General features: G+C 47.3%; 1 protein-coding gene across 1 annotated transcript; it reads right to left on the minus strand.

The window, feature by feature from the left end:
* Positions 1-404: 404 nt before the first annotated feature.
* LOC134945664 (uncharacterized) lies at positions 405-18,394 on the minus strand. Its single transcript, XM_063935102.1, has 4 exons — positions 17,986-18,394; positions 15,395-15,521; positions 3,518-3,591; positions 405-1,599 (listed from the first exon to the last, which is right to left on the minus strand). The coding sequence occupies exons 1-4, from the start codon at positions 18,302-18,304 to the stop codon at positions 1,223-1,225; spliced, it is 897 nt and encodes a 298-aa protein (XP_063791172.1). The 5' UTR covers positions 18,305-18,394; the 3' UTR covers positions 405-1,222.
* Between the last annotated feature and the right edge of the window lie 529 nt (positions 18,395-18,923).

Below are 18,923 nucleotides of genomic sequence, written 5' to 3' on the forward strand. Positions count from 1 at the left end.
TCAGTCCCGGGTCGGCAGTACTGACGGTCCCCCCTAGATGGCGGCCCTGTGTACAGAAGAATCTGAATGTGATTTTGATCAGGCTCTCTGTGCTGTTACCATTGCGGCACTGTGCGGCCTGGGTGCATGTTTAGAGAAAAAACAGCGGGCAACCGGGTCCACCTCTGAGTCATGCCCATTACATCAGCCCCACCCGCAGTGCAACATGGATTACCAAGGTGCAAAGTTACTTGCTTTATTGTTTGTAGTGTAAAAGAGGTATCGCCCATCATTGGAGCCGCCGAGTGACCCGTGTAGGAGGGCGAGTTTATCTCTTCTAGTCACTGACACCAGGTGGAGACTCTATAAATTCCGTCATAATCATTTCTTCCATAGACATGTGAAGATAATCAGTCCAACAAAGCTGATATCAATTCCTTTATTGAGAAACAGTGTAGTAATGTATGTGGAAGGAGATGTGGCCAGGCCACGGTGGTGGTATGTATGTGGAAGGAGATGTGGCCAGGCCACGGTGGCGGTATGTATGTGGAAGGAGATGTGGCCAGGCCACGGTGGTGATATGTATGTGGAAGGAGATGTGGTCAGGCCACGGTGGCGGTATGTATGTGGAAGGAGATGTGGCCAGGCCACGGTGGGGGCATGTATGTGGAAGGAGATGTGGCTAGGCCACAGTGGCGGTATGTATGTGGAAGGAGATGTGGCCAGGCCACGGTGGTGGTATGTATGTGGAAGGAGATGTGACCAGGCCACGGTGGCGGTATGTATGTGGAAGGAGATGTGGAAAGGCCACGGTGGTGGTATGTATGTGGAAGTAGATGTGACCAGGCCATGGTGGTGGTATGTATGTGGAAGGAGATGTAACCAGGCCATGGTGGCGGTATGTATGTGGAAGGAGATGTGGCCAGGTCACGGTGGCGGTATGTATGTGGAAGGAGATGTGGCCAGGCCACGGTGGTGGTATGTATGTGGAAGGAGATGGGGCCAGACCACGGTGGTGGTGGTATGTATGTGGAAGGAGATGTGGCCAGGCCACGGTGGTGGTATGTATATATAGAGAGATTTGGAAGCACATGAAGGGGACACCTGCATTGTGTATAAAGTGGGGACATCTATTATACATCTACGGTACAGTAAGTGGAGGTTGTGAAATTATGCCACAAAAACCCTCTTTAAGTGATATTTCCCATTTAATAACATCAGCCCCTGCTCACATCTGGCATCTCTACCTACGTAACACCCAATTATACCATCCCCAAACTCCCTTTCTACTATTAACTACTTCCTGGCACGTCTCCCGATCTCTTTTCTCTTTCTCTATTTTCATTTCAGCCTCATGTATGTACTGGAGCAGGAATATCTTCCGCTGTAGTCGCTCTTCCCGCGGGTTCCTTGTCTGTTCCATACGGAATATTACTTGTTTTATGGCGCCATTAATGAACATCAGGAAGTCTGTGGTTCTCCCCAGAGTTTTTATCTGGCTCTCCTTGGTGTAGTTCTCCACAGCTATCACAGTCTCAGCCCCTATCAGCTTGAACTGCTTCTCCAACTCCAAGTAATCTCCGCTGTCTTTGGAGGTGAGGACAATGATGGGGGCAACTCCTGGAGAAGAGATACATGTCACAGTGTCTCCATAATTATGTATGGCTTGTGCAATAAGTCCTTAGACACAACTGTAATTTGTCACACAGATTATACACTCTACCAGGATGTGTTCTATTAATGTCCCCGACACCCATAGAGCAGGAATAGAACCTGTGGCGAGCGCAGGGATCCATCGAGCCCGCAAGTGGCTTTGTTGCACACCCCTTCCCCACACTCTGACAACCTGCTGGTCGGGATCCCGGTGCATGCAGTCACACACAGGCCAAGCTCTCCGGCTTGGCCAATGTCCATAGTCCCTGGCACTGCAAACTGATCCCTGCCTACTGGACCCTGTCAAAGTCAGAAAAAAATCATGATGCGTATGCCTTGTATTAACCCCTAATGCATGTGCGCGCTGCTCGTGCACCTAGTCCGTGTGTACACATACAAGCAGGTTGCGTAAGGGACGCTCCAGCGTCTCGTGCACATAAGATGTATAATTACGGTGGAGTTTGTGAGCGTGTAGCGTGCGACTTGATCGTAACATATTTCATCCAGATAGTGCATTTTGTAGGTAATATTCCCCTAGACAATGTCAGCGAGTATGTTTAATTTAACCTGATACTGAACAGAGGGATTCCTCTTAACATGATAGGAAGGGTCAGATAAAGGTTTGAAGGTGGTGTTTAGTATCCAGCTGTAGGGTATTACGAGGGAAACATTTTGGTGTTAGTTAGGAAAGGATCGCTCGCTCATGCGTATAGTTATGTACAGAAGTAGTTTATGAACTTTAAATGTATTTGCTGTTAATTACACATGTGGCGGGAATCCAGAGGATACCTCCCACAAGAGCAGTTGAGGAAAGACACTGCCCACCTGTTCAAATCCACCTATGACCTTTCCTGTAATGTAGAGACACATTCCTGTGTCCAATGAACAAAGAGGTTACAGTGACCATTGTGTTGTGAATGAATGTTGTGTATATAAAGACCACTGTTGCCTGACCGGCCAGTACTCTCTCTCATCAATGTTATCTACCTGATAATTGGAGGACTGGATGCGGGTTGCGCATGCGAGTATTCTCACGTATGTTATGTTCTCTGTAGCCACTATTATTTCACTGTTATGCCACTGTAATTTCTCTGTTATTATGTTTAGATTTCTGTGTTAGACTGTAGTGTATGACTTGTATTGTTTACCTTTTCCAATCAATCCACGGAGGCCTTGGAACCCTGTGGTTTAAAATCCAAACTGGTGTTGTGTGCGCACTGTTTTACAAAGAGCTTTCTGAGCGTCTCAATCGCTCAAACAGCATAAGCATTATCAAGGTTTTTCAGTGTTATATCAGAACATTATATGATTACTAAGGTTTAGAGTATAAGCATATTCTTACTGTATTACATTAACAAGGTTTATTGCATATCGTTCTGTGAGCGTCCGTGTCGCTCGTGTTTCACTTCCACGGCACAGCGTCTCATACGCTATTAGCGTATCAGTGCAGGACTCGGTACGCCAATAGCGTGCTCGGTACGAAGCGCGAGCCGTGAGCGTACGTGTCGCTCCCACGGCCTAGCGTCTGTTACGCAAAGTACGTACCCTTACGGTACTCAGTGCGCAAATAGCGTACTTAGTCCGTTGTGTGTGTATTAAGTCTAGAGGCCATAGCGGCTCTACGGTAATAGTGTATAGCTTTATGTTTTAAGGTAATTTGATATTATCATCAACCCAAATAGGCATCAGCGCACAGAACTCTGGGTAAATGGAAGTTATAAACTATTCCCCTGCACCTGACTTCCTGCTGTCTCTGGGTGAGCTGGAAAACCCGGACCTCTATTTCTCTCTCTCTCTCTCTCTCTATATATATATATATATATATATATATAAAACCAGCAAACAGATTTTTTTTCAAAGAAAGCAAAGTAAAGCTCTCCCTTACCTGTCATTTCTGTACAATTATCCATAAACATTTTCATTTCCTGCTCTTCACATTCTCTAAGTCCATGCATGGCACTAGAGTATTAAAGGAAATGTATCAAAAGTCATTTACTGAAACTCCAAAAAAAAAATCAGTTTATGTCAGAAAAGTTACAATAAAATAATACAATAATGATTCCACATTTGTTACTTCGAGATAGAGAGCTAAATGTTTCTGGGGCCCTGCTCACCCTTAATAAACTCACCTTTATGCAGCTGCCTCTCTCCGTGACTACCCCTCATTGTCTCGTCTCTCTTCTCCATCACCCCCAAACTGCTTTAGCTGATTGTCTGCACCTTCCCTATCACCTTTATTTCCTCTCCCTCCCTCTTTCACCCACATCAGTGTAATCTTATTCCTCTCTACTGAAACTGCCCTCACTATGGGCTCTACTTACTAAGCCTTGGAGAGAGATAAAGTAGCAGCCACTCAGCCCCTAATTGTCATTTTTCAAACACACCAAACACAGGGGCACATTCATCATCACTTACTTTCTACACATTTTTATCTACTTATATAAAAATTAAGTTTTGGGGCCATTCAGCATAAAGCTCAGGAGATATCACAGATACCTGCACTCCCGAGGTGGCCCAGCGTCCCCATACACTAGTAGAAAATACAATATTTTTGAAGCTTGACTGCGGGAGCATTTGTCATCTACAGATGGTGAATTCTCCCTCATCCCCGCTGGTTACCTATTGGAAGCAGTGTCGGCTTGTGAAGAGGGATCCTTCTGGATCCTTCTGCCCCTGCCCGGCTTCTTCTAGTGCTAAGCCCTGATTAATTTTTTGCAGTGATACAAAAGTAGCATTGAAAAAAATAATGGCGACAGCTGATGTTTGCATTGGCTGTCTCCGCGCTGGAACAATGATTACCGTATATACTCGAGTATAAGCTGACTTTTTCAGCACTTTTTTTGTGCTGAAATGCCCCTTCGGCTTATACTCGAGTCAGTGCAGGGAAGGAGTGGGGACACGGAGGGCAGTGCAGTGCAGTGTGAAGGAGGGACACGGAGGGCACAGCGCACGCCTCTCCTGTGTCCCTCCTGCATCTCAGGCGGCAGCGGTGGGTCTATTAAAGGAAGTACCTGTTCGTGAGCTCTTATTGGCTCACGAAGCGGCACTTCAGTTAACAGACCCACCGCGGCCGCCGGAGATGCAGGAGGGACACAGGAGAGGCACGCGCTGTGCCCTCCATGTCCCTCCTTCACAAGACAGCGTGGGAGCGGCGGAAGGTAAGTAACTGGTACTGGGGGAGCATATTTGGCACTTGAGGGGCGCATATCTGGCACTGAGGGGGCATATCTGGCACTATGAGGGCATATCTGGCACTACGAGGGCATATCTGGCACTGAGGGGGCATATCTGGCACTATGAGGGCATATCTGGCACTGTGGGGGCATATCTGGCACTATGAGGACATATCTGGCACTGAGGGGACATATCTGGCACTGAGGGGGCATATCTGGCACTATGAGGGCATATCTGGCACTGAGGGGGCATATATGACACTGTGGGGCATTACTGGCAGTGTGAGGGCATATCTAGCACTGTGGGGCATATCTGGCAGTGTGGGGGCATATCTGGCACTGTGGGGGCATATCTGGCACTGTGGGGGCATATCTGGCACTGTGGGGCATATCTGGCACTGTCGGGGCATATCTGGCACTATGAGGGCATATCTGGCACTGTGGGGCATATCTGGCACTGTCGGGGCATATCTGGCAGTGTGAGGGCATATCTGGCAGTGTGAGGGCATATCTGGCACTGTGAGGGCATATCTGGCACTGTGGGGCATATCTGGCAGTGTGAGGGCATATCTGGCAGTGTGAGGGCATATCTGGCACTGTGGGGGCATATCTGGCAGTGTGAGGGCTGTGTACGGCTAGAGCTGCATTTTCCACCCTAGGCTTATACTCGAGTCAATAAGTTTTCCCAGGTTTTTGTGGTAAAATTAGGTGCCTCGACTTATATTCGGGTCGACTTATACTCGAGTATATACGGTAATAGCTCCAGCGCTTGCTGAGAGTCAGTACATTGGCGTTTCTATAATGGGTGCAGTGTCTGCAGTGCACATGGACCCTGGTTCCAGGGGGGCCCACACCACACACACTGCACCCATATACAGTAATATACTTACCATTCTGGAGTCCCGTGGCGACGGCCCTCTAGCGCGGGCATTAATCACTCAGAAAATGGCCGCCATGGCCATTTCTGAGTGATTTGCGCATACGCACTGGAGATGTTCCTGGGAACAAGGCGCTGGCGCCATGTTCCCGGAGACCTACGCATGCAGAGTAGACTCTGGCAGTATGTCAGAGTCTAATTGCTGCCGGAGAGGAGGGGACCCATGTGCAGCCTCTGATGCGGGCTCTTGTCTCTTAAAATGCCCCTGAGTCAGTATGTTACTTATTGGGAGCCACCCGGCTGGATGGCGGTCATTAGGTCAACATGAGTTAGGTTGACATACATTGGGTTGACTGCGTTTGGTCGACATGGAAAAAGGTAGACGTGAGTTTTACACATATTTTTCAATTTTTGACCTTTTTCATACTTTACGATCCACGTGGATTACAATTGCACGGCAAGCGAAGCGAGCCATGTGGAGGGGGGGGGGGCAGTGCACTAATTGGGGGTTCCCCATCACTTTACGAAGAAAACGACACCAAAAAAAGCTAAAAAACCTCATGTAGACCTTTTTCTACCTAATGACCATGTCGACCTAGTGATCATGGCGACCTAATGCATGTTGACCAAACGTGGTCGACCCAATGTATGTCGACCTAACTCATGTCGACCTAATGAACCACACCCCACACAGCCCCCAATAATGAACATGATGAATGCGCCCCACAGTCTGTAACGTGGAAGTTAGGAGATGATTGGTTGGTACTTTATCTCTCTCATAAAGTGCTGGCTTAAAGCTAACATGTGTAAGACTAAGTGTAACATCTTCCCAACCTCTTGAGTCCCCTCACCTTCCTCTTATCCACTAGCCATTTATATCACCATCTGTTCTATCTCTCAAGTCTGCTGTCAAACAGTTTTCCTCAACCTCACCCTCTCCATTACAACCCCTCATTCATGTCCTCTTCCAGTTTTGTTTCTTCCGCCTTCAAAATATCTTCAGGAGCAGACCCTTTCTCACACTGGTGGCAACAAAGTCCCTCATCCACTCACTGGTCATCTTTCAAGTGGACTACTGCAATTTCCCCTTCACACCTCCATTCCATTCTTAACACTGCTGATCAGCTCATCTTTTTCTCTTCATCTGCTTCTCTTCTCCACCAGTCTCCCCTTCACCTGCAGAGTCTACTCAAATAACTCCTTACACTCCCTTATAAATCCCTCTCGCATCCCCCCCTTATATCTCAGACCTGATCACCCTCATAATTCCTCCGTCAAATTTGCTCTGCCAATGACCGTCACCTTTTTTCAACACATAGCCCCTTCCAACTGCCACCTAAAACGTCACCCGTGCTGCTTCCCACTACTGGAGCTCATTCCACTCCTTCTCAGACTCTTCACCTCTGCAAAGCTTTAAAAACGGCTTTCAAGACCTATTCCTTAATCGAATGCTACCAGCTCTCATCCTAACCCACCTCCTTTATCCTTCCACACTGACTTACCACTCTTCCTTTCCTTACATACAGTATGCCATTATCTCCTCCCCTGGCTTTTGTCTGCTGCACCCATCAACTAGAGTCCAGGTTTATCCAGAGCTGATGTTATGGTGACTGCATTGTATATGCATAAATCTGTATTCATTGCGTAACATGTTTTTCTTTGCACTGTAATTTGTATGCACTGTATATGTTTGCATTCAAAGGGGAATATTTACTAAAGGTTGACTTTTACCAATTCTAAATTGATCTAAATAATCGGTAACAGAATATATATATATATATTAAAATCTAACCAACTATATTTTGTTATTTATCTTTAATGCACCAAATTTTAATATACTAATTATGTATTTTTCACTTCTGTTAAAACTGTCCCTAACATCCATAAACCACCTAAGAATGGAGGGGTTAAAGATTCAATTATCTGCAGTTATGCGCTCATAGAATAAGAACCAGGAAGCGCTGTATAATCTATGGAACGCAAGCGCTGCGTTCCAAATGAGGAAGCCGAGCTTTGGAAACAGCTGAACGGCGCGGTCACGTGGCTGCAGAGGAAGACGCTTCATACTACTGGGAGAGGAAGCAGGCGGCGCTTGTCTAATGACAATGTGCCCCGGGAATGCGCAACCGTGACACCCGTGGAATGCATGGCGTGCGTGCCAGTGGTGCAATGCATAGGGGACAAGAGGAAGTGAGATATATGCAGGTGCCGATGGACCGCAGTGAATGCGTTCCATTGACGCTTTGCATTTTGGGAATGGTATCAAATAAGCCCAGATAAATATTCTAATGTTTATATCTCACACATAATCTTTATATCTTATACATAGCACATTAAATATATGGTAAAATAAAGCGTTCTATGGCGACAATTGAGATGAATTCACCTGTTCATTCTAGTTAAATCTTCAATCTACGGATGGAGCCGGGATCATCTAGTGCGGCTCCATCGCATACGAGCGCTCCCAGTGTGACTAGGCGCTCCGTCCGCCAGGTCATGCAGGGAGTGCACAGAGACTCTCCCAGTCTAGTGAATGGGGCGCGTGCACGTCATGGACACGCGCATGCCCCAGCTGCGGCGATAGGCAAGTCCAGGCAGGCGCGCCCCAGCCATAGACGTAGCCACGATTAGCGTGGTTCCATCTGTAGTTATCATAATTGGGAGAGGTGAGGTATACAGTTAAGGGTCTCAGGGTATAAATAGTCGGTCAGCAGCCGCCTAGATCAATTTCTGCTGAACAGAGGCAGAAACACGTATCGTAGTGGTGGAGTAACTGCGCTGTCCTCTGGTTAATCCTCGCTATATGTTTCTATGTTTGCTGAATGTCTTTTCAATATAAACAACATTGACCCTCATTCCGAGTTGATCGGTCGCAAGGCGATTTTAGCAGAGTTGCTCACGCTAAGCCGCCGCCTACTGGGAGTGAATCTTAGCTTCTTAAAATTGCGTACGATGTATTCGCAATATTGCGATTACACACTTCTTAGCAGTTTCAGAGTAGCTTCAGACTTACTCGGCATCTGCGATCAGTTCAGTGCTTGTCGTTCCTGGTTTGACGTCACAAACACACCCAGCGTTCGCCCAGACACTCCCCCGTTTCTCCAGCCACTCCTGCGTTTTTTCCGGAAACGGTAGCGTTTTTTCCGGAAACGGTAGCGTTTTTTCCCACACGCCCATAAAACGGCCTGTTTCCGCCCAGAAACACCCATTTCCTGTCAATCACACTGCGATCGCCTGAGCGATGAAAAAGCCGTGAGTAAAAATACTATCTTCATAGCAATATTACTTGGCGCAGTCGCAGTGCGAATATTGCGCATGCGCACTAAGCAGAAAAACGCTGCATTGCGATGAAATTTACCGAGCGAACGACTCGGAATGAGGGCCCTTGTTAAAGTTCTAGTAACCCTCATATGTTGTTGTTATTATTATTATCCTTTATTTATATGGCGCCACAAGAGATCCGCAGCGCCCATTACACAATACATAATCAAATGAGCAAACAAGAAAACAGCACTTACAGTACAAGACAATATAGGACAGGTATACAAATCCCAGGGTCAGGTGCCATCAAAGGGAGTATGGAGTATAACATAGTGTAAGAAAAGGAAAGGCACATGAGGAAAGAAGTCCTTGCTCTTGTGAGCTTACAATCTAAAAGGTGAGGGGCTAACAGACTGGAGTGACACAGAAGGGGTAGAGAGTGAGCATACACAGGAGGGTTAGGAGGAGAGTTGGCTGGGTTTGGTGAAGAAGTGGGTCTTGAGAGCCCGTTTTAAGTTTTGTAGAGAGGTGGAGAGTCTTATGGGGAGAGGTAGAGAATTCCAAGGATAGGGAGCAGCACATGCAAAATCTTGTAGGTAGGAGTAGGAGGAGGTAATCTATTGGCAGGAAAGATGGCGTGCATTAGCAGAGCAAAGAGGACGGGTGGTAATGTAAAGAGAGATAAGGTCAGAGATGTAAGACGGAGAAGAGTGGGTGAGTGTGAGAAGCTTGAATTGGATCCTGAATGGGAAGGGTAGCCAGTGAAGGTCCTGCAAGAGAGGGGATGTGGATGTAGTACAGTTGGTGAGGAAGACAAGATGCGCAGTAGCATTGAGGATAGATTGGAGTGGAGAGAGGCATTTTTTAGGGAGGCCAGATAGGAGGAGGTTGCAGTAGTCCAATCTAGAGATGACCAGTGAGTGGATGAGGGTCTTAGTAGCGTCCTGGGTGAGAGGGTCTGATCCTGGAGATGTTTTTGAGATGTAAATGGCAGTTTTGTGAGAGGTACTGAATGTGTGTTTTGAAGGAGAGGGAGGAGTCAAGGATTACTCCAAGACATCACACTTGGGGACTAGAGGAAATAGTTGTGCCATCAATGGATAATGAAATTGTGGGAGGTGAGGTTATGCGGGAGCGAGGGAAGATGATCGACTCAGTCTAGACATATTAACTTTAAGAAAGTGCTGGTACTTCCAGGAGGAGATGGCAGAGAGACAGTTGGAGATACGAGAGAGGAGAGCAGGGGAGAGGTCAGGGGAGGTAGATTTGAGTATCATCAGCGTAGAGATGATATTTTAAGTCAAAAGAGCTAACGAGATCACCTAATGAGGATGTGTAGAGAGGGAAAAGGAGAGGCCCAAGAACAGAACCTTGGGGGACACCTACTGGTAGAGGAAGTGTGGGGGGGGGGGAGTCATGAGAGGAGACAGAGAAGGAATGGTCAGAAAGGTAGGAGGAGAGCCAGGAGAGAGCAGTATCACACAAACCAAGGGAGTAAAAGGATTTGCAGGAGAAAAGGGTGGTCTGCAGCGTCAAAAGCAGCAGAGATGTCAACGAGAATAAGCAGAGTAGTGGCCCCTGGATTTAGCAGCAAGGAGGTCATTGCAGACTTCAGTGAGGGCAGTTTCAGTGGAGTGTAGAGGACAGAAACCAGACTGGAAAGGGTCAAGAAGTGAGTGGGAAGAAAGAAAGACAGTGGGGCATTTGTAGACAATACGCTCAAGGAGTTTGGAGGCAAAAGGGAGAAGAGAGATGTGTCAGTAGTTTGAGAGATTGGTTGGATCAAGTGTAGGTTTTTTAAGAATAGGGGAGACAAGTGCATGCTTGAAGTCAGAAGGGACAGTGCCTGATGAGAGTGAGAGATTGAGTAGATGGGCAAAATGGGAACAGGCAGAAGAAGAGAGGAAGCGGAGAAGGTAGGAGGGAATAGGGTCAAGTGGGGGGGTGGAGGGGGGTGAGGACCAGATGAGGACCATGATTTCCTCTCCAGATACAGGGAAGAAAGATGTCAGAGTTGGTAGGAGGGAAGGAGAAGGGAGATTGGGAAATGGAGGAGGGGGGTTGCTCAGGTTCTGGATGGATGTTATGGCCTGACGAATGGAGTCAATTTTGGATGTGAAGTAGGTGGCAAAGTCAAGAGCAGAAAGTTGAGGCGGGGGTGGGAGGAGGAGCGAGTTTACAGTGGCAAAGAGGTGCCGAGGGGTTTGAGGATTGGGAGGAGATGAGGTTTTTGAAGTAATATTATTTAGAGAGGGTAAGGGCCGCAAAGTAGGATGAGAGCATAAATTTGTAGTGGAGGAAGTCGGCCTTAGAATGTGATTTCCTCCAATGTCGCTCAGCGGTACGTGAGCATTTTTGCAGATATCTGGTGCATTTGGTGTGCCAGGGTTGGGGTGTCAATCTGTAAGGGTGAATAGTGGTTTGTGGGGCGACAGAGTCAAGAGCAGAGGTAAGGGATGCATAGTACAGGGAAGTAGCTTGTTCAGAGCAGGAAAGAGAATAGGAGAGAGGAGTGAGTCAGTGAGGATAGGGAAGTGCTGTCAACTCTGTGATGGTAGTGTTAGGTGGTAACGATGGAGAAGCAGATAGAGATAGGTTAAAAGTGAGCAGGTGATGATCAGAGAGGGGGAACAGGGAGTTGGAGAAATCAGAAAGATCACACCGGTGAGTGAAGACCAGATCCAGTGAGCTTCCACTCACATGGGAGGGGGAGGAGGTCCACTGGGAGAGACCAAGAGAAGAGGTGAGGTTAAGGAGTTTAGAGGCAGGTGATTTTGTGGGGTTATCGATAGGGATGTTGAAATCACCAACATAATGGAGGGAATTTCAGAAGAGAGGAAGTGAGGAAGCCAGGAAGTAAAGTTGCAAATTACTTTGGAGGGCATACCAGGAGTCGGTAAATGACAGCTACTTGAAGATGAACAGGTTGGAAGATGCATATAGCATGAACCTCAAATGTATGTAAGGGATGGTTCTGGTTGTATGAGTTGGTATGAGTAGCTAGAGGGTAGTAGGAGCCCAACACACCCACCTTGGCGACCCCCAGGTCAGGGGCTGTGTGAGAACGTGAGACCCCCAGCAGAGAGAGAAGTGGGAGAAACTGTGTCAGAGAGGGTAACCCAAGTTTCAGTGATGGCTAGGAGATGCAAAGAATTTGAGACGAAAAGGTCATGGGTGGGTACCAGTTTGTTACAGACAGATCTGGCATTCCAGAGGGCACAGGAGAGAGGGAGAGAGTCTGAGGGAGTGATGTGAATGAGTTTATCAGGGTTGCTGTAGCAATGAGGTGAGATGGATTTAGAAGACAGGGATACAGAGGGTGTAGTGAAGGTGCTGGCTCCTGGGCTAGGAAGGGACACTGCACCAGTTGAGGATGGAGTGAGTCAAGTGTGATACAGAGGGATAAGAGGTGAGGTGGGGAGAGGAGGGAGGGAGCAGTGCAGAGTGGTGGATGATTGGGTTCAAGGTAGGGTAGAGGTGAATGACAGTGGGGTGTCAGGGGAGGAGAGGAAGTGAGGCAGTGGGGTGGATGGGAGACAAAGGAGGGGTGAGAGGAGGAAATGTAGGAGACTAGGGGAGAAGGATAGAGGTGGGAGCAGGGGACAGAGAAAAGGATAGGTCAGACAAGGAGAGTTGGGGGGTGATAGTGACAGGCTGGACATGCTGTAGTGTGGAGGAGGTAAATAGGATTACAAGTGTGGAAATAGGAGTGGTGGTTGTAAGATGAACAGAGCACTAGAATTGCAGAAATGAAGGTGAAAGGACAGTATTGGAAGTGTTCAGTGACATTAAAATTTGGTTACAGCAGAAAGTTTATATAGTTGCAGAAATTGAAGTTGAGGAGTTATGTATTCCATATCGCTAGGATTGCAAGACGGTAACTTACAGAAGTCTTCTACAGCGACATGTGCAGTGACTGGGGCAGGAGAGGCTTCTACAGAGGTTGCTGCAAGGCAGGGAAATGTTATTTATATTGGGTGTTGTTAATATGTGTGTCAGGAGTAGTCTCAGGGGAAAATGTAATATATTGTGTTCCAGCTCTCAGCGAGTCCCAATAAGTTTCAGGAGAGTTTGCTCAGATGGAATAGGCGGCAAATAATGAGCTACTAAGGTTATTCTCCCGTGAATTTGGCACAAGCTAAACATACTGTAGGGCGTTTTCTGACAGACACCATTGTGTGCATTGGGACAAAGAAGTTGTGCAAGTTTAATCCCATTAACCGTATATTATATTTGTTTGTGCATATTTAAATTTAACAGGTCATCGGAGTCAGATATCACCTCTCCAGCAACAGAACTATTGGTACATTGCTGAGCTACAGATCCTGTCTGTGACACTGTGATAAGTGCAGTACAAGAAGAGTCTAAACGGCCCCATACACTAGGGCAGAGGTTCCCAAACTGTGTGGCGTGGCTCCCTGGGGTGCCTCAGGACACTTGAAGGGGTGCCCTGGGTTGGTGGTCCAGGACCAATTCAAATTATTCATGGTCAGTATAATAGGCAAAATCAGTGCTGGTGGCTGCCAGTCATAATATATGTGGCCAAACAGAAGCAAATCTTGTCCCTCACAACACAACTGACCCTAAGGATGACATATAAACGTGATCTACTTATTGTAATATTACTTTCTAAATTTCTCAATAAGAAATTTTTGGCCTAGGGGAGCCGTGAAAAAAATTCTGATATTCTAGGGCGCCGTGATTCAAAAAAGTTTGGAAACCACTGCACTAGTGTATGGGGCCCTTAAGCATTAACTCAGGACCTTATGCAGCTTCCGTTGCAGTTTTCCTCTTTTAGCAAAACTACAACTACATACGATCGCATGCAAAGTGCCGCCCAGCCCTGTGATCACAATCTAAGTGGCCTGGACTCGCCCGCATTTTTGCTGCCATGCCCCTGCAATACTGCCCCTCTTTGCCACTTACCGCTGTCAATCAAAATGCAGTCGCATCCTCCCGGGATACAATTGCATTTTTGGCCACACATGCTTGCAATGCTGCACATGCGCAAATGGCCGATAAGCCTCCGATCTGTGTTTTCGTAGCATTGCAATTGAATCTGAATGTGCTGTTGCCGCTGCATTTCACCGCCGGCTATGACACCCGTACTTGCACCCTTCATGGGCTGATTTCTGCCCGAATTCGCAGAAATTTGCTCAGAGCCCATTAGGGCAGAGAGCACTTTTGTGAGAACTGAGGCCACCACAAAGTGCGGCTGCTGCCGCCGTGACTCGCGGGTGTGAGTTCATCACATTAAACTGCGATTGACCCTTTAGATGGAAATATAAAGTGCTTAGACATCTATAAATCCCCAACCTCCTGGTCAGATGGCAGCCCTGAGGGATGGAAAAGCTGCCACTCAGCTCCTCTTCCTGCACTGCCAGAATTACACCCAGCCTCGCTCTGACCCTTCCACTGATTAACTATGGATTGTAAATCTGCGAGCAAGGCCCTCCTACCCCTGCATGTCTGTTATTACCCAGTCTTGTTTCATTACTGTTTGTTCCCAATTGTAAAGGGCAACAGAATATGCTGGGATAATGTATATACTATAATAATACTCTGTTTCTGTGTGCCATGCCCTCTGCACCCTTACAACTCTGACCTCGCGGCTTTTCCTCCGTCCCACTGACATACGGTAGACGATGGTATGAATGGTTGTACGGTGCAGAGTCATGCTGTATCACACATGCATTGCAGCCGCACACATATCTCTACTTATTACATCAGAATATGATATAGGAGGAGATTATATCGCTGCAGGGATGAGTTTACGCAGCACTACTCCGGCCAGCAGCACCTTTATATATTCCAGCAGTGAGACTCCCGGCTCCGCTACAATGAGCAGTGACGCTGGAAGTCTGTTAGCGCAGACATAGGGCCCGATTCAGACCTGATCACAGCGGGCGATTATTGATTGCGCATGTGTATACAATGCAATGCGCACGCGCATCGCCAAACACCAACAGGCATCGCCAAACAGCGACAAGCTGGTTCAAAAATTTCATTTGTAAAGCCATTCGCATACTGATTGACAGCGGAGGAGGACGTTTGTGGGTGGTAACTGGCCGTTTTGTGTTCGTGTCAGAGAAAACGCAGGCGTTCCCAAGCACTTTCAAGGAGGGTGTGTGACGTCAGGTCCGGCCCCCATCAGCCTGTTCTCATCGCACTGGAGGAGTAAGTTCTAGGCTGCGCACACACTGGAAAAAACATTCGCTGGTGAGTGAGGTGGGAACGGATTTGCAGCTGGCCGCTGACTGAGGGACATTTGTAGCACGGCGTACACGTGCGATCGCACACTTGCACAGGTGAATTTACACTCTCCTTGGGTGGCGACTATCTGATCGCAGGACAGCAAAATTAGCAGCCCAGCGATCAGGTCTGAATTAGGCCCTTAGAGCATTATTTGATACATTGACCCCACTATTATAAAATGTAACAAGTCACTTACCTATAAACCAACACAGGAACGATTAAGTCTGTGTAATTTGGGTCCATTTCAGATCTCTCCACTTCTCTCATCATATCAGTGTAATTATCTTTCCGATCCACCTTCTCATTTAGAGGGGTGAAGTTTCCTGGCAGAATAACAGACAAAATAAAGGTGATATTCACCAAAACCCACCTAATTGTTCTACCTCACCCACTTCTGACTGACTCAGAAACAGCGGCTCCCTGCATTACCCCACAGGCACAGCGCTCGCTGAGTGGAGAAGAGTGATACCTCAGCCTCACAAGGATATATACAACAGGCAGGGTCATAGAGATCTGGCCCGGGTCCTGCCCAGGTGCTTTTCTGGGTGTGGCCTAATTGTGGGAGGTGTGACCACAGCCACTTTGGAAAGAAATAGAAAAGTGTTTGCAACACTGCACACGCTGAACAGGGAGGTACTGTCAAATCCAGGGGGCATCCACATTTGCTAATTGGGGCGCAATCGCCATTACATTGCGGTCGCAGCCGCAGGGAGGCGGATAGCATGCTGAGAGGACCTGCCCTGTGCTGTGCAATCTCCAGCATGTGATAGAATCTGCAATCCAGCCTGCATAGGGTCCTGTATTTGGTAATGTGTATGTGGGATAGGGGGCTCTGGTGGAACAACTGGCAATAAATTACCAAATGAGTTGGTTCTAGGTGCTGGAATATTACTGGGATCAGTTACTAATTATCAAGCTTTTGATTTAATAGTTATAATTTCTTGTTACAGATAATTGCAGCAACAAAGAACATCTACCGCCGGTATGTATTGTAGATCGCACGCAGCCGGGACAGAGGCTCTGATAGGAGCGCGCTCTGCAATGTGTAAAATGAAAGTGGTCGCATTACCAGTCACCGTACATTGGCCCTCATTCCGAGTCGTTCGCTCTGTAAATTTCTTCGCATCGCAGTGAATTTCCGCTTAGTGCGCATGCGTAATGTCTGCACTGCGACTGCGCCAAGTAATTTTACAATGAAGATAGTATTTTTACTCACGGCTTTTTCTTCGCTCCGGCGATCGTAGTGTGATTGACAGGAAATGGGTGTTACTGGGCGGAAACAGGCCGTTTTATGGGCGTGTGGGGAAAAACGCTACAGTTTCTGGGAAAAACGCGGGAGTGGCTGGAGAAACGGAGGAGTGTCTGGACGAACGCTGGGTGTGTTTGTGACGTCAAACCGGGAACGACAAGCACTGAACTGATCGCAGATGCCGAGTAAGTGTGAAGCTACTCAGAGACTGCTAAGAAGTTTGTAATCGCAATATTGCGAATATATCGTTCGCAATTTTAAGAAGCTAAGATTCACTCCCAGTAGGCGGCGGCTTAGCGTGAGCAACTCTGCTAAAATCGGCTTGCGAGCGAACAACTCGGAATGAGGGCCATTGAATTGCCGCAGGCCTCTGTGCTACTGCGCACGTGCGCTCTCCTGACCTGGGAACCCTCTCCCGGCACTTTTCTGTAATCTGTAGCCTACAGACTGGGTGTGGATCAGTAGGTCCATCAATATTAGGTTGTTAATCAGTAGGTTGACCCCATGTGGCTGACATGGACATCATCAAAGGTCAACAGGGTCATTACGTCTACACGTAAAAGGTACGGTGAACAGTGAACAGGGAAGACGGGTACAAAAGTCGGCATAGTCAAATGGTCAACATGGGATTGATCGACACGAAAAAATGGTCAACACACTTTTTAGTATTTTTGGGGTTATTGTTTCTTTTACCATCTTTGACCACCATAAATGAGATCTCATCCCCCCCATGAGCTCGCTTCGCTTGCTATGCCAGGTATTAATAATAATGGGTGCAGGGTGTGCAGTGTGGGCCCCCCTGGATGCACACTGCACCCATTATAAATACGCCAGTGGCTACACCCCTATTTGTTCATGTACACAAGCCCATTCCTGGGAGGAGCTACAGTATTTGGCAATGATTCTAGATATTTCTATTTTATATCCTACCTGGCTGGTATATAGCAGACATAGGCGGTCATTCCGAGTTGATCGCTCGCTAGCAGTTTTTAGCAGCTGTGCAAACGCTATGCCGCCGCCCACTGGGAGTGTATATTAGCTTAGCAGAAGTGCGACCGCTTTCATCGCAGAGTAGCTACAAAAATAATTTGTGTAGTTTCAGAGTAGCTGCAGACCTACTCAGCGCTTGCGATCACTTCAGACTGTTCAGTTCCGGATTTGACGTCACAAACACGCCCAACGTTCACCCAGCCACTTTTGCATTTTTCCTGGCACGCCTGCGTTTTTACGAACACTCCCTGAAAATGGTCAGTTGCCACCCAGAAACGCCCTCTTCCTGTCAATCACTCTGCGGCAGTCAGTGCGACTGAAAAGCATCGCTAGACCCTGTGTGAAACTACATTGGTCGTTGTAATAGTATGTTGCGCGTGCACATTGCACCGCATGCGCAGAAGTGACGTTTTTTAGTCTCATCGCTGCGCAGCGAACTAATGCAGCTAGCGATCAACTCGGAATGACCCCCATAGTCATCTCAGCAGTGTAGCTGTACAGGTGATTATAGCAATGTATATAACAATATAGTCACTGCTCTCACTTACCCAGCTGAGCATAAACTTCAGCTATTTGGAATGTCCCCATTGTAGTGTACGGTCTGTTGTCCACGATGGTGATGTTACTGGTGAGCTCATAGGTTTTTCTTATCATAGTGGCAGCACCGGGTGAATATGGAGCATAAGCATGTTCTATAAATCTTCTCTCATCATCCAGGGCGTATATACAAGAATTAATCAGAGAGGATTTCCCTTGACCTGTATAACCGAATAGCTGCAGGAGAACCCGGTTATACCCCTGATTGCCCCGAGCGCAGTCACCGAGGCTGAAGTTCCGGATGTGGTCTCTCAGCTGTCTGTGATCCATGTCTCTGTCTCTCCGTCTCTCTGTCTTATATCCTGTGCTCAGGACTCTCTGTATCCTGAACTTCCACCTACGCAGTAACTGCCAGGCTGTAATCTTTCACTTTCACTTCTAGAACTTGTGCTACTGACTGTGACAATTTCCAAACCAGTGTGTAGAAGATACAGGAGACGTCCAGAGCTACTAGGAGAGAACCTCAGTGTTTAGCTGGAATGATGTTGTTGTGTGAATGATGTTATGAATCTGATTTATCTATAAACTGATATCTCTCTATGATACAGGAGGCGGCTTTGTCAATTTACAGAGATGGCAGATGCTGGGAAGCTCTTGTTAGATCACAAAAGGTAATGTTGGCATTCTAATGTTATTCTCTCACAGGAGGTCCCTTGTATACGTGTCCTGGGTGTCCAGCAGAGTTATGGGGATGATTTATCACCATCGTTCGTCATCATCAGATGAGGATGGGATGTGATATAATCGGCCAAACTCGCAATGTGATAATTGCATACATCGCATGGGTGTATCAATAATTGCATGCAGGGACAGAGTACGTGAGCAAGCTCTGCCCCTAAGAATGCCCTCCGCAGCATTGTCAGGGTATTTCTCAGAAAAAAATACCCTG

Source organism: Pseudophryne corroboree, chromosome 7, assembly GCF_028390025.1.
Source record: "Pseudophryne corroboree isolate aPseCor3 chromosome 7, aPseCor3.hap2, whole genome shotgun sequence".
Classification (NCBI taxonomy): domain Eukaryota; kingdom Metazoa; phylum Chordata; class Amphibia; order Anura; family Myobatrachidae; genus Pseudophryne; species Pseudophryne corroboree.

Bases quoted from the DNA above. Each gene is read 5' to 3' on its own strand.
- LOC134945664 (XM_063935102.1), bottom strand. From the start codon at position 18,304: ATGGATCACAGACAGCTGAGAGACCACATCCGGAACTTCAGCCTCGGT. The intron at 3,592-15,394 runs GTAAGTGACTTG...TTAATACTCTAG, and splicing joins GTTCCTGTGTTGGTTTATAG to TGCCATGCATGGACTTAGAG. The intron at 1,600-3,517 runs GTAAGGGAGAGC...TCTCTTCTCCAG, and splicing joins TAATTGTACAGAAATGACAG to GAGTTGCCCCCATCATTGTC.